Source organism: Archocentrus centrarchus, chromosome 4, assembly GCF_007364275.1.
Source record: "Archocentrus centrarchus isolate MPI-CPG fArcCen1 chromosome 4, fArcCen1, whole genome shotgun sequence".
Lineage (NCBI taxonomy): Eukaryota > Metazoa > Chordata > Actinopteri > Cichliformes > Cichlidae > Archocentrus > Archocentrus centrarchus.
In genome coordinates, this window is record NC_044349.1 from 19,755,190 (window position 1) to 19,771,743 (window position 16,554).

Genomic DNA, 16,554 nt, shown 5'->3' on the forward strand with positions numbered 1-16,554 from the left:
TATATACTTGTATAATTCTATACCCACTAAAATATATCAAAGCAGCAGTTATTGGTCAGTCTGAGGAACTCTTTTGTCCAATTCTTAACTGTTTAAATATCCTTCAGCCATATTGTGAGGACACAGAAATATAACAAGAAAAGAAAGAGAAGAAAAAGTATGAAGCAAATAAATTAAAACTTTTCACCAAACACCCGATGAATCTGTGTGTCGTTTGGAATTCTGCAGAACCTAAAAAAAACAAAACAAAAAACCCCAAACAACAACAACAACAACAAAAAAAACATTCCTCTAGGAAAAGAAGTTTGTTCTACGATCAAGTCTTTGCAAGTCATCCCACTGATTAAGTCATCATTGTTCAAAAGGAAATTAGTGTGAGCGCTGATAGACACTTCTTTGTTTATAGGCCACGCATATAAAGGCCACTATCTGAGTAAAAAGATTTGGAGGGAAAAAAAAGCACAGAAATGTGGAAATGCGGATTGGTGGGAGAGAAAAAGGGACGAGTCTTGAGGAGGTCAAGCACAAGCAGCCTTCTTGGTTGTCTAAAGTTTGTTGTGTTCACATTTTTTTTTTTCTCTCTTTTCTTTGCTTTTTCCTGTTTCCCTCACAAGGAGTCCTGGAAACGTGGCAATAGTGAAAAACAATAGTTTGGTTTTCTGGTAATACAAAGTCTGATGTGTTGTGGAGCAAGCAAGTTTAAAAACAACAACAAAAAAAAAAAAACGTTCACCGTGTTTGCATCCTTTCCTTTGCCTGTTCGGCAGCCACGAGGAAGAAAATAAAAAGTCCTGAGATTTGTGTCTTTTTTTTTTCTTTTTCTTTTTTTTTTTGACGGGCTTCTCCGAGAATAAGAAAATCATTAGAAAAAGGATAAGAACATGATGGATACAGAAAAATAGATCAGAAGGGAGGAGGGGTGGGAAAGTTTTAATAAGTCCTTTAAAGGAAAAAGGAAATGTTAGGAAGGGCTGGATCTGGGCAATGATAAAATTCTTCCATTTTTCTTGCCACCGTTCATATGTGTGTAGGGGACATGCTCCTCATAGTTCCCCCTTAGGGCCACTGAAGGCCCGCTGTCCCTGGATAAGCTTTCCTCTCTCTGAGAATATGAAGACGGGTCCAGGGGGATGCTTTCCATGTTGTCCAGGTCCAGGTCAAACTCCTCTGTCTCAGGGACTTTGTTCTCTTCGCTGTAGAAGAAGGAGACCTCCTGGAAAGATGGGTCCAGATCGTCCCGCAGCATCTCGATGATCTCAAGGAACGTTGGCCGCATCTTGGGATTGTACTGCCAGCACATCTGCATAAGGCTGTGCCTGGGAACGGGGATACAGAAAGCAGAACTGAGCTTTATCGGCAAAAAGCCACATGGAAGGTGGGTCATCCCGTTAATGAAAGAAGTAAGGGAAAACAGCAGGTTCAGAAAAAAAAAAACTCAATGGGCTTTATGAGCCAATGCGTGTGTTTTTTCAGCACCAACAAAAGCATAAAAATCAAGTCTGTATTTACTCACATCCTCTCAGGGCAGTTCTCTGGTCGGTCCAGGAATCCTCCTTCCATGACGAACTTCAGAACCTGCTCATTGGATAAACCCTGGTAAGGCTGCTCGGCTAGTGTGCTGATCTCCCACAGCACAACACCAAAAGACCTACAGACACACAAACAAATAAGATCAGATCATCCTGGAATGGCATGAGGATTTAAAAAAAAAAGGGGAAAAAAGAAAAAAAAAGGAAAAACTGTACATTAGCCACTGTGTGAGGTGCGACTCACCAGCAGTCAGAGTGGGCAGTGAAGACGCCGTCCTTCAGAGACTCAGGCGCCATCCACCGGACAGGAAGCAGGCCCTTCCCTCCTTTACGGTAGTAGTCCGTCTCATAGATGTCTCGTGTCATACCAAAGTCTACGAAGAAGCGCGGGAGAGACAAAGATTAAGACAACACCTCTGGCTCTACAGCGGTATCAACAACACAGCGAACAAAACAAGCACAAGCTCTGGTACCTCCGATCTTGACGGTGAAGTCCTCCGCCACCATGCAGTTTCTCGCCGCAAGGTCTCTGTGGACAAACTTTTTGGCGTTGAGGTAAGCCATGCCGTCGGCAATTTCTGCTGCCATCTGGAGCATGTCTTTCAGAGTAGGTGGTGGACAGCCTGATGGGTTGTTCTACAGAACAAAAAAGCAGTTATGCAGAAAAGTTGTTAGACCAAGTGGCCGTGATGGGGCTACAACTTAATGTTCCTCACAGGTAATGCGGTGCTGACCACCTGCTGGAAAACTATTTGTGGAGCAGGAGAGAGATAGAAGATCACTTCCTGCTTCGATCATGGACATAAAATAATATAATAAGTAATAAACAGGAATACATACCTCAGAGTCTGGCCTGAGGACTCCGCAGATAGCTTTTCAGGTCACCGTGGGTCATCAGCTCCATCACTACCAGGGTGGGCTGACCTTTGGACACCACGCCTAACAGACGTACCTGAAAAAAATTCCTTTTGTTAAAATGGTTTGCTCAAATCTAGTATTAAACTGCAGGATTTGGAGTCTAATATTAAACCACAAATATTAAAGTGCTCTCATATATTTACAGCTGACATCGCATCATATGGCAATTTAACTGGTGGTAAGTAAGCTCTGTAACAACACAGTCGTAGTAGACAGCATTTGTTTGTAGAGTCAAACTGTGTATGAACATGGCAGCGCCAGCAAAACAAGACAGTCACGAGTCTGTGAGTCAGACGTGTTCACGCTGGTTTCAACAAGATGACGGAAAGCTGTAATTTACTGTAATTCACGAGTGCACAGATAGCTGCTCCGGTGTCCTTTCGGTTTGTAATAATGCTGTCGGAGGGTTTAACGGTTTAAAAAGTCGTACCACGTGGTGACAGCTGAAAGCCTTCATGACGGAGGCTTCGTTGAGAAACTCGATCCTCTCTCTCAGGCTGGCCGATTCATTGACCGTCTTGACAGCTACGCGTGTCTCGGGATCGCCTTTGATGATGTCTTTGGCAACTCCTTCGTACACCATACCAAAGGAGCCCTGACCCAGCTCTCTGAGCAGTGCGATCTTCTCCCGGGGCACCTCCCACTCGTCAGGAACATACACTACACAAAACAGACACAAATTACCCATTTTGGTATAGCAAACTATTAACAAATCATCATATAACAGAATCCCACTTGAAAAAAACAAAACTTTGCAATGACATTATACTTACTGTCATTAGCGCTGAAGTACTCAGGGTTTGGTGAAGTGATGAGATCTCCTAGTGGCCCTTCGGTTTCCCTGTAACACAATGACAGAGATGATTTCAGTCACTAAAAATACTGCCGGCCGTCAGTGCCCTCGGCCTCCTGGCAGTAGGATCTTTAGGTGGCACAAATCCCCTGGAAACACAAGTTCCAGAACACATAATTACCAGCTCTCATGTTAATGGGGTGCACATGAGCCTCAGTGACTTTATTCACCATATCGATTCAAAAGCAAAGCAGGTAAGAACCAGGAATAAGAAATGCTAAAATGATAATAAATATAAACCACCAAGAATACCATCACTTTCTGTGATTGGCATTAATTATGATAATAAATAAGTCATTCAAGATTCTTAGCAGATGCATTTATGGCATGAATTTGAACATTCACATTCACAAAGTTGAAAGTTGGCTGCCCGCCCAGCGGGTGGGGGGTGACAACAAAACCTTTTTTTTTAGGGTGCAGGATAAAACCCAAAGTACTGAAACCCGACACACTCTAATGCATCCATAAACTGCATCATTCTAATGGTTAAAGACTTACCTCTTTTTGAAGTACACAAAGGCTCCACCTCCCACAACAAGCAGCAGGATGAAGCAAATGACGGGACCCATTACAATCCACACCAAGCCTTGATCAGCTGCAATAAATAACAAGCTGTCATTTGGCATATTTTTCACTTTTCTGTGCCATTTATTTTACAATGTCTAGATATTTGTTTCTAGCGTAAACTATATAGTTAGCTTTTAAGAGAACCACTTTTTATACTTGGCTATAAACAACACAGAGTCCCTGGCAACAGCGGGCACAGGTTTCCTATATGATCTGAATTACAAGATCCCTTATGCATGAGAGTTCAGTTAAGTCAGACATATCGTGTACAGTCTTACGGTTGGGCATGAAGAAGTAAATGGTTTCTGTAAAAGAGCCATTTCCTGCCAACGAGGTGGCCCGAACCCTCACGCTGTAGTTTCCAGGCTGCACAAGTGAAAGCTTCGTGCCACCCAACTTCTGGTAGGCCGGCCGTGACACACAAAACGTGAGATCCTGGACCAAAGAACAAAAAAACAAAAAACAAAGAGAGAATAAATCTTATTCTAAAGTCACTTTCACACGCACACTTTGGACAAATTCAGGACAATCAAATCATATTTTCCAGTTACTTTTACTCGTACAGCAGGAAATACTACACTTCAGAAATGCTTGCACTACTTCAAATATTCAGTGCGGTTTAGGCGACACAGATGGCAAGATAGAGCGTGCAGGAAGCAGCACATGTGATGCCCACTCGCTGCTCTGGTCCCACCCAATCAAAAGTGATGAAATTTAATCTTTGATAAGCCGAGTAAAAGTATCCTAAAAACTACCCGTACTATTCCTAACCTCTGATTGGGTGGATAGCCCACACTCCACCCCCTCTTCTCATTGCATTCAATAGTTCCTAAGTGGACCTTCACTTCGCAGAATAATCTGCTCCAAATCGTGTATCGCAAAAATCAGCGTTCTGAATGTGAGTTTAACTTTAGTTACATTTTTGCACTTATTACTCTTATTTTTCATGTCTTACATTTAAAAAAAAAAAGAAAGAGATCATTTTAAAGATTAAGACCCCAGCCTCAAGCTAGCAATCTCTAGACTACTATGAGCCATACCTACCTCTATTTTTCTCAACTAATATTTCCACCCTAAAACACCAGCTAAAAATGAGCCCTGCTTGACTCAACTTAGCAATGAAGTCAGCTTCCACAGTAAATAGCTCCAAGTCCAAACTGTGCTCTTTTTGTGTATTTTTCAGTCATTGTAAAATCCGTTCTACAAGTTAGAAGGTGGTCATTTTTTTTCTTTGTAGATATGATTGGGTATGAATGTAGTTACTTGCACATTACTATCCTTTGCAACTTGTGAGTCAATGACTGTCCCATCTCCCTACGCTCCCTTTTTTCTTTTCTCTTCTCTTTCCCCTAATGCCCATAACGGTCATGACAGATGGCCTGGTTCTGCCGGGCGTTTCTTCCTGAGTTTTTTCGGCCCACCGTTGCAAAGTGCTTTCTCACCGGGGGTCATTTGATTGTTGGGGTTTTCCTCAGAATACTGTAGGCTTGCAGTTTAAAGCACCTTGACTGTCGGGACTGTTGTTGTGATTTGGTGCTATATAAATAAACCTGAATGAAACCGAACTGAATTGAGGGGAAGAGCCAGAGCTTTTGTCTCTAATGTCAGACTGATGAGTCACTTCACTACAATACACTCACACTACAGAGCATTAAAAAAACAAAACAAAAAAACTGGGAACTCTTCATAAAAATAAACACCATTAACTGGCATGTGTAAAAAGTAAACATAAATACTACTGGTAAAAATGCATGAATATGCATAGGACTGTGTGTAATCTAAAATTGGGTCTGCAACACCTACACAAGTGAAAAGGCTGCAAAACGTGCTTGTTTGAGTGTGTAGTTACAAGGAAGCACATGATTGGTTGATGCTCGACTGCATCATTGCAGTGCTAAGAAAAGTTGAGGTCAGGTCCATTGAAAGCAGCTTTTCTTCTTTACCGGTAGCGGGACTATTAAATAATACACCGGAAATGACCACTGCAGTCAAGTCAAATGTTTACAGCAAACATAAATGCATCCAACCTGCACAGCTGTGCTTTAAGGTGCACAGCTTTGTAAGTCAGACACCTGCATGTGTTAATATTTGACGTGATTTATCAGGTTTGCCATGATGGCACAACAAACCAAGTAACTGATGCGAGTCTCCAGCGTGCTCTAAACATCATTTTAAATGACTCCAGATCAGTTTGGGGGTGCAGGGTGTTTTCAGTGCAGCTGCAGTGAGATGTCGTGTGAGATTCGAGTCCATCCCTGCCACTGCATACTAGTCTTCCATCCTGCCTCTGTCACTATGGTAACAGAGCTGCTACTGGCTCCTAGGGTCAGGCAGTGCAGCAATGAATAGTAATGAGAGATGAATTCACACATTTACTGCAAGTAAACAACAACACTTATACGCGCCGTCACAGACAAGCGCTTACGCACGCCAACATTCTGAAAATTTAATCCGCAAAAACCCCAGACAACATCAACGCACAGAGGGAGCACTGGAAGGTTCGAAACAAATATTTCCTTTGTTCCTCTCTCTATAATGAACAGATTGGGGTGCAAACAGGAAACCTTTCCTTTCCGGCCTGCCTCGCCTCCCCCAGAGTACTCCTTGTTCTTTCTGCATGTCTCCTCACCTACATCTATTTATTCCTCTGCACCTGTCTTAAGCCCTGCGTATCTCCTTCCAGTAGAGTGAATCAAGGTCATTTCTGCTGGCTCTTTTCCTACATCACCTCTGTGCCCTTTAGTTTTGAAAAACAAAGAACCACAACCCCCTCCTTTTCACTAGAACCTTCCAGAATCAACACCCTCTGCGAGTTCGTCAGTCGCTCATACTGACCTCTGTGTCTCCAACCTTCTTGTAGAAGACCTCATATAGGATGATGAGGCCATTGGGGTTGACAGGTGGATTCCAATTAATCAACACATAGGGAGTCTCGCCTGGCACTATCTCATGAGTCACAGGCTCTGGGATGTCATCTGCTTTCTCTGCAGGTGTCAGACAAAGAAAAACATTTTAACACATTCACAGTGAAGTGGAGCCAATTTTATCACTGGAATCTGATATTAAGAGCTTTTTGGGTCCACAAAGGGTCGCACAAAGGTGTGCACCACTGACCTCAACTGTGTAAACACACATTTGTGTCTGCTGTTTGCAAAAGTGTGTGTCAGTTCTTACCCTCTGGCATAGTTCGGGCACTGACATAAGTAGCCATGCTGCAGCGTTTGAGGTCTGTCAGATGGTTGCAGGCTATAATCTCTATTTTATAACTGGTAAAGTGTTGCAGGTTGGCGATGACGGTTGACTCCTTTGAGAACACCTTTTGTTCCACCTGAGCAGAAAAGAAGAGATTGAACTGCGACTTATTGTCATAAAGTGGGAACCAAAAGTGATTCCCTTCATGCTGTAGTCATATTAAAGAAGCAGTTTAAAGCCCATTTTCTCCCCTCCTCTCTTCTTCCACATTTCCTGTGTGTCCCTCTCTCTTTCTCATTGTCCCTGCTAATAAACGCAAAAACCTCCCTCCCCAGTTTTGGATTAATTTATGCCGAATATCTAAAATGTTTTGTGGAGGCAAACATCCTCTCGCATTTTGAAGCTGAACAGAACAGGATTATCCTTTGTTTTCATGTCTAGATTTTCTGGTTGTGATTTCAAGCAAAAACAAAGCTATTTTAGCTGCTTTAAAAGGTACAGTGTGTGAATTTAACTTTAATCAGAGATCACAGTACATGCTTCTCTCAACCTCCCAAAAAGGGAAGGAAAAATTATTAAATGACCAGAATGACAGACAAAAATCTATATGGTAAAAATCGTAAATGTCTGATACCTTGGATTCCTCTTGGTCCTCGCCATCAGGGGAGATTGTGGTTGAGCCAAAATGCAGACTGGGGACTGATGTAAGGAAAAGAGGGGGCTGGGTGGCATTGGCAACTCCCACCGAGCGCCGCCGCCGAGTTGGTCTGCAGAAGCCGGGCAACAAGTAAAGCAGTTAGTAAAAGTTAGGTTAGGATAGCTTTATAGAGACTCCGGATGTCAATAAGTGACATGATAATTATGTTCTTTAGTCATGGCAGTGTAAAGTCTCAAGTATTTAAGTCTTTGCTTATGACAGACGGTACCGCTGTGTGAAAGTAAGCCCAGACCTGTGCTCACACTAACCTTTCCTGTGTGCAGCAAGTCTAACTTCATGACATTTATCCACAAATACCACCCAGTGCCCTGCTGGAAAGGCTACCAACCCTTGCCACTAGGTGGTGCCAGTGAGCAAAGTCAATTCAGATAGGTCTGAGTGCAAGCCACTAGTGCAAGCAAAGGCCTTGACCTCAAACCAAATCAAGACACAGAAGAGTAAGGTGCACCTTTAAAAAAGGAACTCTTCTTTGAAAAACATCCACTTGTAGTTGTCTTAAAGGGGGCACCTCAAGTGCTGCAGAAAAATGCCTCATTTAGGACTGAGTTAAAGCCGGGAAAAAAGAATGGAAGCTCGTGTCCCTTTGCGTGACAGAATAAGAAAACATGAGGAGTTTTTGGTGTCCTGCACTGTATGGAGCTGACCTTGGCCAGCTCAGAAGCATGGGTTCAAAACGAAACTGAGGTGTGTGTGAGTTTGTGTGCGTGTGTATCCAAATGGCAGTCTGCATGACTGCACCCCTGACTGGCACGAATGATAATGGGCAAAGTAATCACCCCCCCGGGGAAGCAGAGGGAGAGACTGCGGGTGTTTGTGTGTCCGGGAAGAAGGTAGGGGCACCGGGGCCCAGACACTCAGCACCTCCCACCCCAAACCCCCCACAGTGGTGCACAGTACAAAAACAAGTGTCTATAAAGACCACACACACACACACGTGCGCATTGATGGAGGACACAGAATTGGCACAGAGGCATTTGAGACTTACATCAAGGCAGTCAGGACAAAAAAGGAGTGTTCTAGTTTAATCTCTTTTGAACGGTTCCCCAGGTCACAAACAGAAACACACAAAGGAAGAAGCTCCCCTTTTGGTGCTTCACTTGGTGACAATGTGCTGAATTTTCAAAGCATGTAAGTTTTTCACATAAACAATTTGTTACATTTTTGCAAAGCCAGAGGGCATTAAATGATTTAAATTTAAAGTGGCTAAAAGTTCGGTGGTGGTATGAAGTGTATCCATTTAAATTTTCATCTTGTGCTCTGAAATGATGTAAAATTAAATGTAATACATCGGTCATAGCAATTAGGGAAAAGACGCAGTCAATGCCATGTTCCTGTTACTCTGAAACCCCCAGTTTAGAAATGATGTTTAGAAGTTGGTAAGGAACCACCCGGGATGCGTACCTGCTCTCAAAGACTTCGTTGTGTAGGTAGTTCTCGAAGGTCTTGCGGTACTCTATCTCCTCCTGTTCCTTCTTTAGCTGGCTGTCTGTCTTGGGGCAGGCACAGCACTTGCCCCCTGAGGTGGGCTCATCTGTGTGGTTCCACTTCTGCTCATCCTCACTGTCCAAATGGGTCGGGATGCGAGACGGCACTTTCATTCCTGGTTAGGAAAAAAAAAGGTGTCAGGAAGCTCCAGACAAATAACTGTGAAGAGGGCAGGCCATTTAAAAATTGCAGCATGATAGATAGTAACCTTGCAGGCAGTAGTCAAACTTGTACAGGTCGCTGTCCTCCTGCTGCTTACGACAGATGACCCGGTAGTGGGTGATGTTGCCATTGGGATTGGCGGGCGGTTTCCACTTTAGGATGATCTGAGAGGAGGAGTTAGATGAAGAGATGGGGTCCAGAGGAACAGAGGGTTCTGAGGAGGACAGAGAAAGACGGTGAGAAAAAACAGAACTGCGTCCTGAAGAGCTTTAGCCCTATGAGATACAGTGCAGTGGAAAAGTCTTGAGTCACCCTTATATTTCTTTATATTTTGATAGGAAAATGGGAACTAGACCCAGCAATTTGCTCAAACATGCAAACACAGTATATGTAAATACAGTATCAAATTTAAAGTTAAAAAAAGAGTTTGAACAATTCTAATGAGCTTAAATGTCAATATTTGGTATGACTGCCTTTCTGAAATTTGGCATACCTCAGTCTATTCTGCGTTTCCCCTTCGTGACAGCCACCTTCCACTAAAACCGTTTCTGATGAGGCTTCAGTGGACAGTAGCTGGTTCAACTGAAGGACCAGATCCATCTCTCAGGTCCTGTTGCAGGTCTTTTATTCTGGATTTTATTCTTATTTCTTCACGGCATGACTTTCAGATACTGTTCATCTGCTGTAAATAGTTTTTTAGGCCTGACACTTCTTTCACCCAGTATTTTAAGGACACTGCATGTCATGAAGCTTTTGGCTTATAGCTTTTTGGGAAAAACAACTTTATGCCTGTCAAACTGTGTTATGTTTGGCATTTTTCACAGATTCAACTAAACAAATGGGAACAAACGTAGAGGTACTGAAAATGAGTGAAAAAGCAGCCAATCTATAAAGAAAAACTTTGGGAGACCTCCAGTGAGCCTGGAGAACTATTTGCTCAAGACCACTTTAAGAAGCTACAACAAAGTCTGGCTACTTGAAAGCAAAATATAAAGAAATGAGTGGTGGCGCAAGACTTTTGCACAGTACTGTAAAGGCTAGCCTCCCCCTTAATTTGAACAAGACCAGTCTGGCAGTGAAGCAAAGCGCGAACAGCTCAGACAAAAAGCAGCAGTTCAGCTTTTACGCTGCCAATATGCCATCAAGCAACGTTCATCCAAATGTGTGCAAGCTCAAATTCCTTCCTTTGTTTTAAGCCCAAATGCTTAAATCAATAAATGGCTAATCATATAAAAACCAATGAACAATTTGCAGAAAGTGTTTTCCTTCCTTCACCTTGAAGCCAAGAAACGCGGTTAAACACTGGGAAAGCTGGAGAGGGAGCAGGCTCTCCCTGTGTTTGCACAGGTTACTCTGTGTCCACAGGATACTTTTAAGCCTACACAGTCAGAAGTCTAAAGTTGTGATTCTACACAGTATCTAAAGTCTCCAACAAAGTACAACATTTCCGTTTTTCATGGTGTTACTTACTAGAGGCATCTGTGCGAACATAGATGATCTTGGTCTTGGCTCCGTGAACCTGGTGCTCATCAGAAGCAGACAGCTGGGTTTTTACCATGATGGCATACTGGGTCCAGGGCTTCAACGGTCGGATCAGGTGCCCCGGATCTTCTGCCTTCTTTCCGTCCGTGGGACGAGACGGCGGCTCGACATCAGCGATCACCCAGCTGTTAGAACCACAGGCGTCCTGTCCATCAAACTCGGTCACATTCTTATATGGCCTGTGGCAGATGGAAAGAAAAGAAGATCAGAAAGGTAAACTTGAACTCAATGAAGCTCTTGAGACCTGGGCACTCAGTTGGCGCGCAGGTTGGAAATATACTGGGGAGCCAAACAAGTAGTGTTTTAAAGCCAAAAGGGGAAATTTGGAATACAACCCAACCTGAGTCTCCCAGCATTGTTAGGCATTCATGTGTTATACAGACTGTAAAGTGTTGGTCTTTGTGTGCACACTGTGAGCTACTGCATTCTGAATGATCTGGAGCCTTCCAACTGTATGGTTTGTTTAGCTAATCTAACCTGACAGTGATGAACACACTGCTCAGAGTCAGACAAATACAGATCCACTGACTGATTTAAAAATATAATGATTAAAGGAAGCAGTGAAATGAAGCAAGGCCTACGATTGGATGATTTACTTACGCCTCTTTGTAGAGAACCATGAATCCCAGCAGGTCTCTAAAGTCTGTGGGCCAAAATGGCTCCCACTTCAGCATAATCATAGTCGACGTGGTCTTGATCACAGTGAAATTCAACAGCTTTGTCTCACCTAAAGGACAAAACAGACGCAGTTGTGTAGTTACAATGCCAAAAACACGGTAATCTCCAGTCTCACACTCTGATTCTTACAGGAAGCTTGGTCCCCGTTGTTGCGCGTAGCGATGTCGTTCTTTTGGTTTCGATCCCTGGTTCCTGTCACCTGCTCCATCTTTCGGATTTCAGACATGCAAAGCTTAGAGTTGTAGTGGAAGAATGTACGACCACGCAGGATGGTTAGATTATGCTTGGACCAATCCCAGAGCTCACGGAGGTTCTGGTTGTCCAGTGCATAGAAGGCATAGACACTAAAAGAGACAGGAGGGGAAAAAAGAAATCAATCACAATGGAGAGGAGAGGAGAGGAGAGGAGAGGAGAGGAGAGGAGAGAACTTACTCTGCCTCAAGATGCTCTCCCCTGATGACACGTAGTTTCCGGAGGAATGAAAGGGAGACCAAGGCGTAAGCTCTGCGAATGGTCAGGTAGCCTGTGATCTCTTCAATCTGACCCAAACTAGCCTCCAATTCAGCTGCTATGTTATCTGCAAAGAGGAGAGTTCATCACACAAAGAGCCACCAGCTGATGAGAGCAGACAGAGGAAAGGTAGCACAGCAGACAGTTAAACCAAATGGCTTAAAGTTCTAACAGAGAGGGATAAAAAAAACAGTCAAAAAACCCAAGTAATGGACAAGAAGGAATCACAGAAAGAGAGCCAGAGCTTCTACAGGAGCTGGGGGGTGAAGTGTAGTGGTACTCACTCCCTCCTCGAATCTTGATGATCATGTTGCCTTTAACAACAGTGCACCCTCTCAAAGCTTGGGCTGAAGTTACCGAGTCAATCGTCTTATTTCCCCCACACTCTTTAGGACACAAGCCCGCACACGGCGAGCAAGTCAGCCTACACAGAGAAATACACAAGAAACAGATCAACATCAAAAACCTAATGAATGAAGTTTGTGTGTGAGCCACGACTAGCTAAAGGTCAGGACATTTGGAGACATTGTGGACACTGTGCAGAGAAATGCCTCCGGTTAAAGCAAACAAACATTTTTCTTTTTGAGAGAAAACAAACAAAAATGCCTCAAATGTTTCTGCGTGCAGTTATCAGAAATGGAATGAAGCAGGATTGATTGGAATGAGGCAGGAATGCTCAGTAACATAGTGGTGCGGCGTGGGCTGGGACCGGGGATGACATCGCAATTTTAAACAACAAGGCTGAATCTGTTCAGTGGGATTCTTATGCATTTCCTCTAAGGTCTGTCCAGACTTTTCGATGTGGGACACATCTGCTATCTCTGCGGAAGATTCTGTTTTTCCTTGATTTCTTTGTCTGAATTTTTCATTCTGTTTGCCCTCTAATTAAATCCGTTTGACCTCACTGTCAGAGTTTTATTTTGCACTGAAAGATGAATTAATGTTGCCTCACAACTACTACTATACTTCACTACTGTCTCTAATTCTCTCGCTAAATGATTGTGTCACTGATACATTCAGTAATAAAACTGCAGTGACTCAGTCAGGCCAGCTCTAGACAAGATTTGAGTGAAGACGCAGAGCAGAGGAGCACAGTTTAAGACCGCAGCTACCGTCTGCTTGAAGAGGTAACCTCCAGGGCTGAAAAATGAAGTCAATGTTGAAGTGCATAAAACTGCAGCTCCTCTAGTGTCCACTTTAGGTTCACTCCAAAAATGAGTCAACCCCCCAAACAACTCTGTTTTATTATTATTATTAATCACCGCTCTGCTTGGATAATGGATTCAGAAGCCAACTAAAGTTACTGAACTGGAACTCTAGACTGTCTTGGCACCTTTTAGAGCATTTTAAGGGAATTTAATTTGGAATGAGCAGACTAATAATATGCCTGCTGTGTATAGACTGCACTTACTAAGATAATATGATGCAGTTGAACAATAATCTTTTATTGTCACAATAAGCTGTGGATTACTCGTTTATGCCCCGCCCTGCTCTGCTCAGATCACCTGGTTGTTCTGTTTGTGGCGTTCCAAACACGGGTTGCCAACAGGAGAAATTGCAGATTGCCCTCTGGTGGACAATCTATGCAAAATCAACACTCATAACATAACAGTCTCTCCCGACTATTCTTTATTTTTTCAGTTTTCATTTATCGGCCATTATAAATGCTGACACTGATATGTTGGCAAATAGCTAATATCAGTCGATGTATCGGTATCGACCCCCACCAACATATCGGTCATACTCTGCCGGGTTGTTTCTAAAATTAAATTGTTACACCGCATCGCAAAGGGGTCATTCCAAACTAGAAACCATCAAACACCTATAAATAAGCTGATGCACCTACGTGAATCTCTACAATTCTCTCAATTAATTTAATAACCTCCAAAATAAAATGATAAGAGTTTTAGGATTAATATCAGATTATGCCTCATATTTTAGTGTAAACACATATGCAAAAACAAATGTGAGCACAATCACAGACAAAAGAAGTGAGACTCATACACCAGCTGCAGCTCCTAAAAGGCTTCCCTCTGTTTCTTCCTGTCAGCTCTGAGAGTGATGTCCTCTCACTGCAAACATGTGCTTTTGCACGTAATCATACGCACACACATGCACTCTCTCACACACACATGCACGCGCGCACGCACGCACTGGGCGATGAGGCCTTGATAGCGGCCTTCAAAAAACTCATTCACAAAAGGCATGCCGTGTCTAGCGAGTAGTCTGGTACACGCTGCTTCATTCACAAATGAGCACTTTGTTTTTTTTGTTTTTTTTTCTGAAGCACTCTCAAAAGAACATAATCCAGCTTTCATTTCCACTTCCAGCCTTGATGTCCCTAACCACCAAGGTCTGCTTTAAGGAGAAACTTCAATTCCGCATTTTGGTTGATGGGCAAGAAAACCTCAACATATAGTTCCTGATTTGCTATTCTGAGGGAAGCATGGGAGTTAGGTCTTTTTTTTTTTTTTTTTTTTTTTAAAAATTTTGTAAAAAATACGGAGCACATCAGATAGGGCAGTGGATTACTCTGGATCATTAGAAAAGATACCAATCACAAAACTCAAGGTTTAAGCCTTTTAGGGACCTTTTTAAAGCAGCCCCTGTGCCCCTGAAACAGCTAACAAAGAAAGCGGTTGTGTTGTACTGCTACTCATAAGCTCTCCCTGCTTTAAATCTATGCAACTCCTATTATAATCCCTCTCTGCAGGAAACACAAACACACATACACTCAGTTATCCAAAATGCCCCCCCAAAACAGCCAGGCTGTGATGAAGACCTCATTTACCGCAGTGACACGAAACACTCCCCAGGGTACTGTTTTGGTCTGGCTCTTTCCCCCATCCACCCTAACAGATCAAAATGACCTATTATACACCTGGCTCCTTATGGTTTCCACCTTATCGAGCTCTTAACAATCCATCCCATTCAGTGGGTAAATCATTGTTACCTCTCTATGACTTCTGAGTGAGTGGAAATATATTGTAATGAATTCTCCAGAACAACAGTGACTTTTAAGAAAAGGAAAAAAAAAAACTCCAAGCATATTTTTGTGTGTCTTTCTCCCACATGGAAAATTGTATATTCAGCTCCTCAAAAAGTAACGCTCTAGTTGCAGTGTAGAAAGACAGAATGTTTGGGTCGTTGTACTGAAAAACACAGACACACAGGCAGACAGGCTGGGTCCAACGGCAGCTCTTAAAGGGACAGTGTTTATCTGTCCGGCTGAACTCTGTGACTCGGACTCCTAGAACCGTCTAGAACAGAAGGCTGCAGCTGACATTCAGGTTTGGGTTTGGCTCAGAATGTACACACACACACACACACACACACACACAGATACATGCATACATACACACACACACACAGCAGTACTACTGTGCTGTCACAGCATCCAGGAAAGATGAGTAAACTCTTTTCACACTGGAGATGTTAGTGAGGAATAAATGGGAATAGCAGAGACGGATGAAGCTACAGTAAAAATACAGTATACTTCTGTTAAGTGTGCAGCGGGCATGAAGCACGTTTCTACAAATCTCTCTTAATATCTAGCCACAAAAATGAACTCCAGGACAGCTGCCACCATGTCTAGTCCCTCTGAATTTCCTCATCCTTGTAGATGCATACAAATAACATAACATACACAAAAATATCCGCAGTGACTTTACAGGTATACAATGCTGAAGGGCACCACAGGGAGGCAGGATCTGCTATTCAGCAGTTTATTAGGTGTCACAGCAAAAAAAAAAAAAAAAAAAAACATGATGCAAATCACTGGGTGGCCCATGTTAACGTTGGTTGGTGTGGGTGGGTATTGCCATGGTGGATTGGGCGTGCGTGTGTCTGTCTGGGTGTAGCTGCTGCCAGACGAAGCCACTGTGATGACACTTGTTCTCGTTATAACCAAAACAGGGTTTAAAACACACACACACACACACGCACGCACACAGGCCGTAATGTTGCAAAATCAACAGATTCCTAATGGGGGAAAAAAAAAAAAAAAAAAAAAAGTCTTATTTTGAAAATCACACAATGCCCACACACATACAGTGCTTTGCAACAGTTCTCAAAGGCAGTGTGGTCATTCAGTTTCATTCTAGGGCATGGATGTTAACGGGGGAATTGCTGTTGTTTTTAGATGACGTTTTCTATGTTCTGCACCTTGTAAGAAGTTAATTGGCACATAACAACTAAAGCATTCTTGAAGTGCCTGAAAGTATCGCACCGGATTATAAATTGATATGCAAGGACACACACACACACACACACACAAACAACAACGTGCGCACATAAAGGCTGCCATTCTGCCTAATGCCTCAGGGGTGTAATAAGACTGAGATTTAAAGCAATGTTCTTTTCTGTCTAAGCACCTGATATTCCCAGAAGGCTGGCAGCAG

The 16,554-nt window shown here is 43.0% G+C and overlaps 1 protein-coding gene across 1 annotated transcript in view; it reads right to left on the reverse strand.

Annotated features, from left to right (window-relative positions):
* Window positions 1–523: 523 nt before the first annotated feature.
* Window positions 524–16,554, reverse strand: part of insrb (insulin receptor b) — a 75,954-nt gene continuing 59,923 nt past the window's right edge. The window contains 20 exon segments of the mRNA XM_030726931.1: window positions 524–1,316; window positions 1,514–1,648; window positions 1,774–1,903; window positions 2,003–2,165; window positions 2,370–2,387; window positions 2,389–2,481; window positions 2,878–3,107; window positions 3,221–3,288; window positions 3,799–3,895; window positions 4,146–4,302; window positions 6,703–6,851; window positions 7,042–7,195; window positions 7,694–7,826; window positions 9,179–9,377; window positions 9,471–9,638; window positions 10,895–11,145; window positions 11,567–11,693; window positions 11,774–11,988; window positions 12,077–12,221; window positions 12,439–12,578. Of these exon segments, the coding sequence (XP_030582791.1) occupies window positions 962–1,316; window positions 1,514–1,648; window positions 1,774–1,903; window positions 2,003–2,165; window positions 2,370–2,387; window positions 2,389–2,481; window positions 2,878–3,107; window positions 3,221–3,288; window positions 3,799–3,895; window positions 4,146–4,302; window positions 6,703–6,851; window positions 7,042–7,195; window positions 7,694–7,826; window positions 9,179–9,377; window positions 9,471–9,638; window positions 10,895–11,145; window positions 11,567–11,693; window positions 11,774–11,988; window positions 12,077–12,221; window positions 12,439–12,578 (3,127 nt within the window). The 3' untranslated portion in view covers window positions 524–961.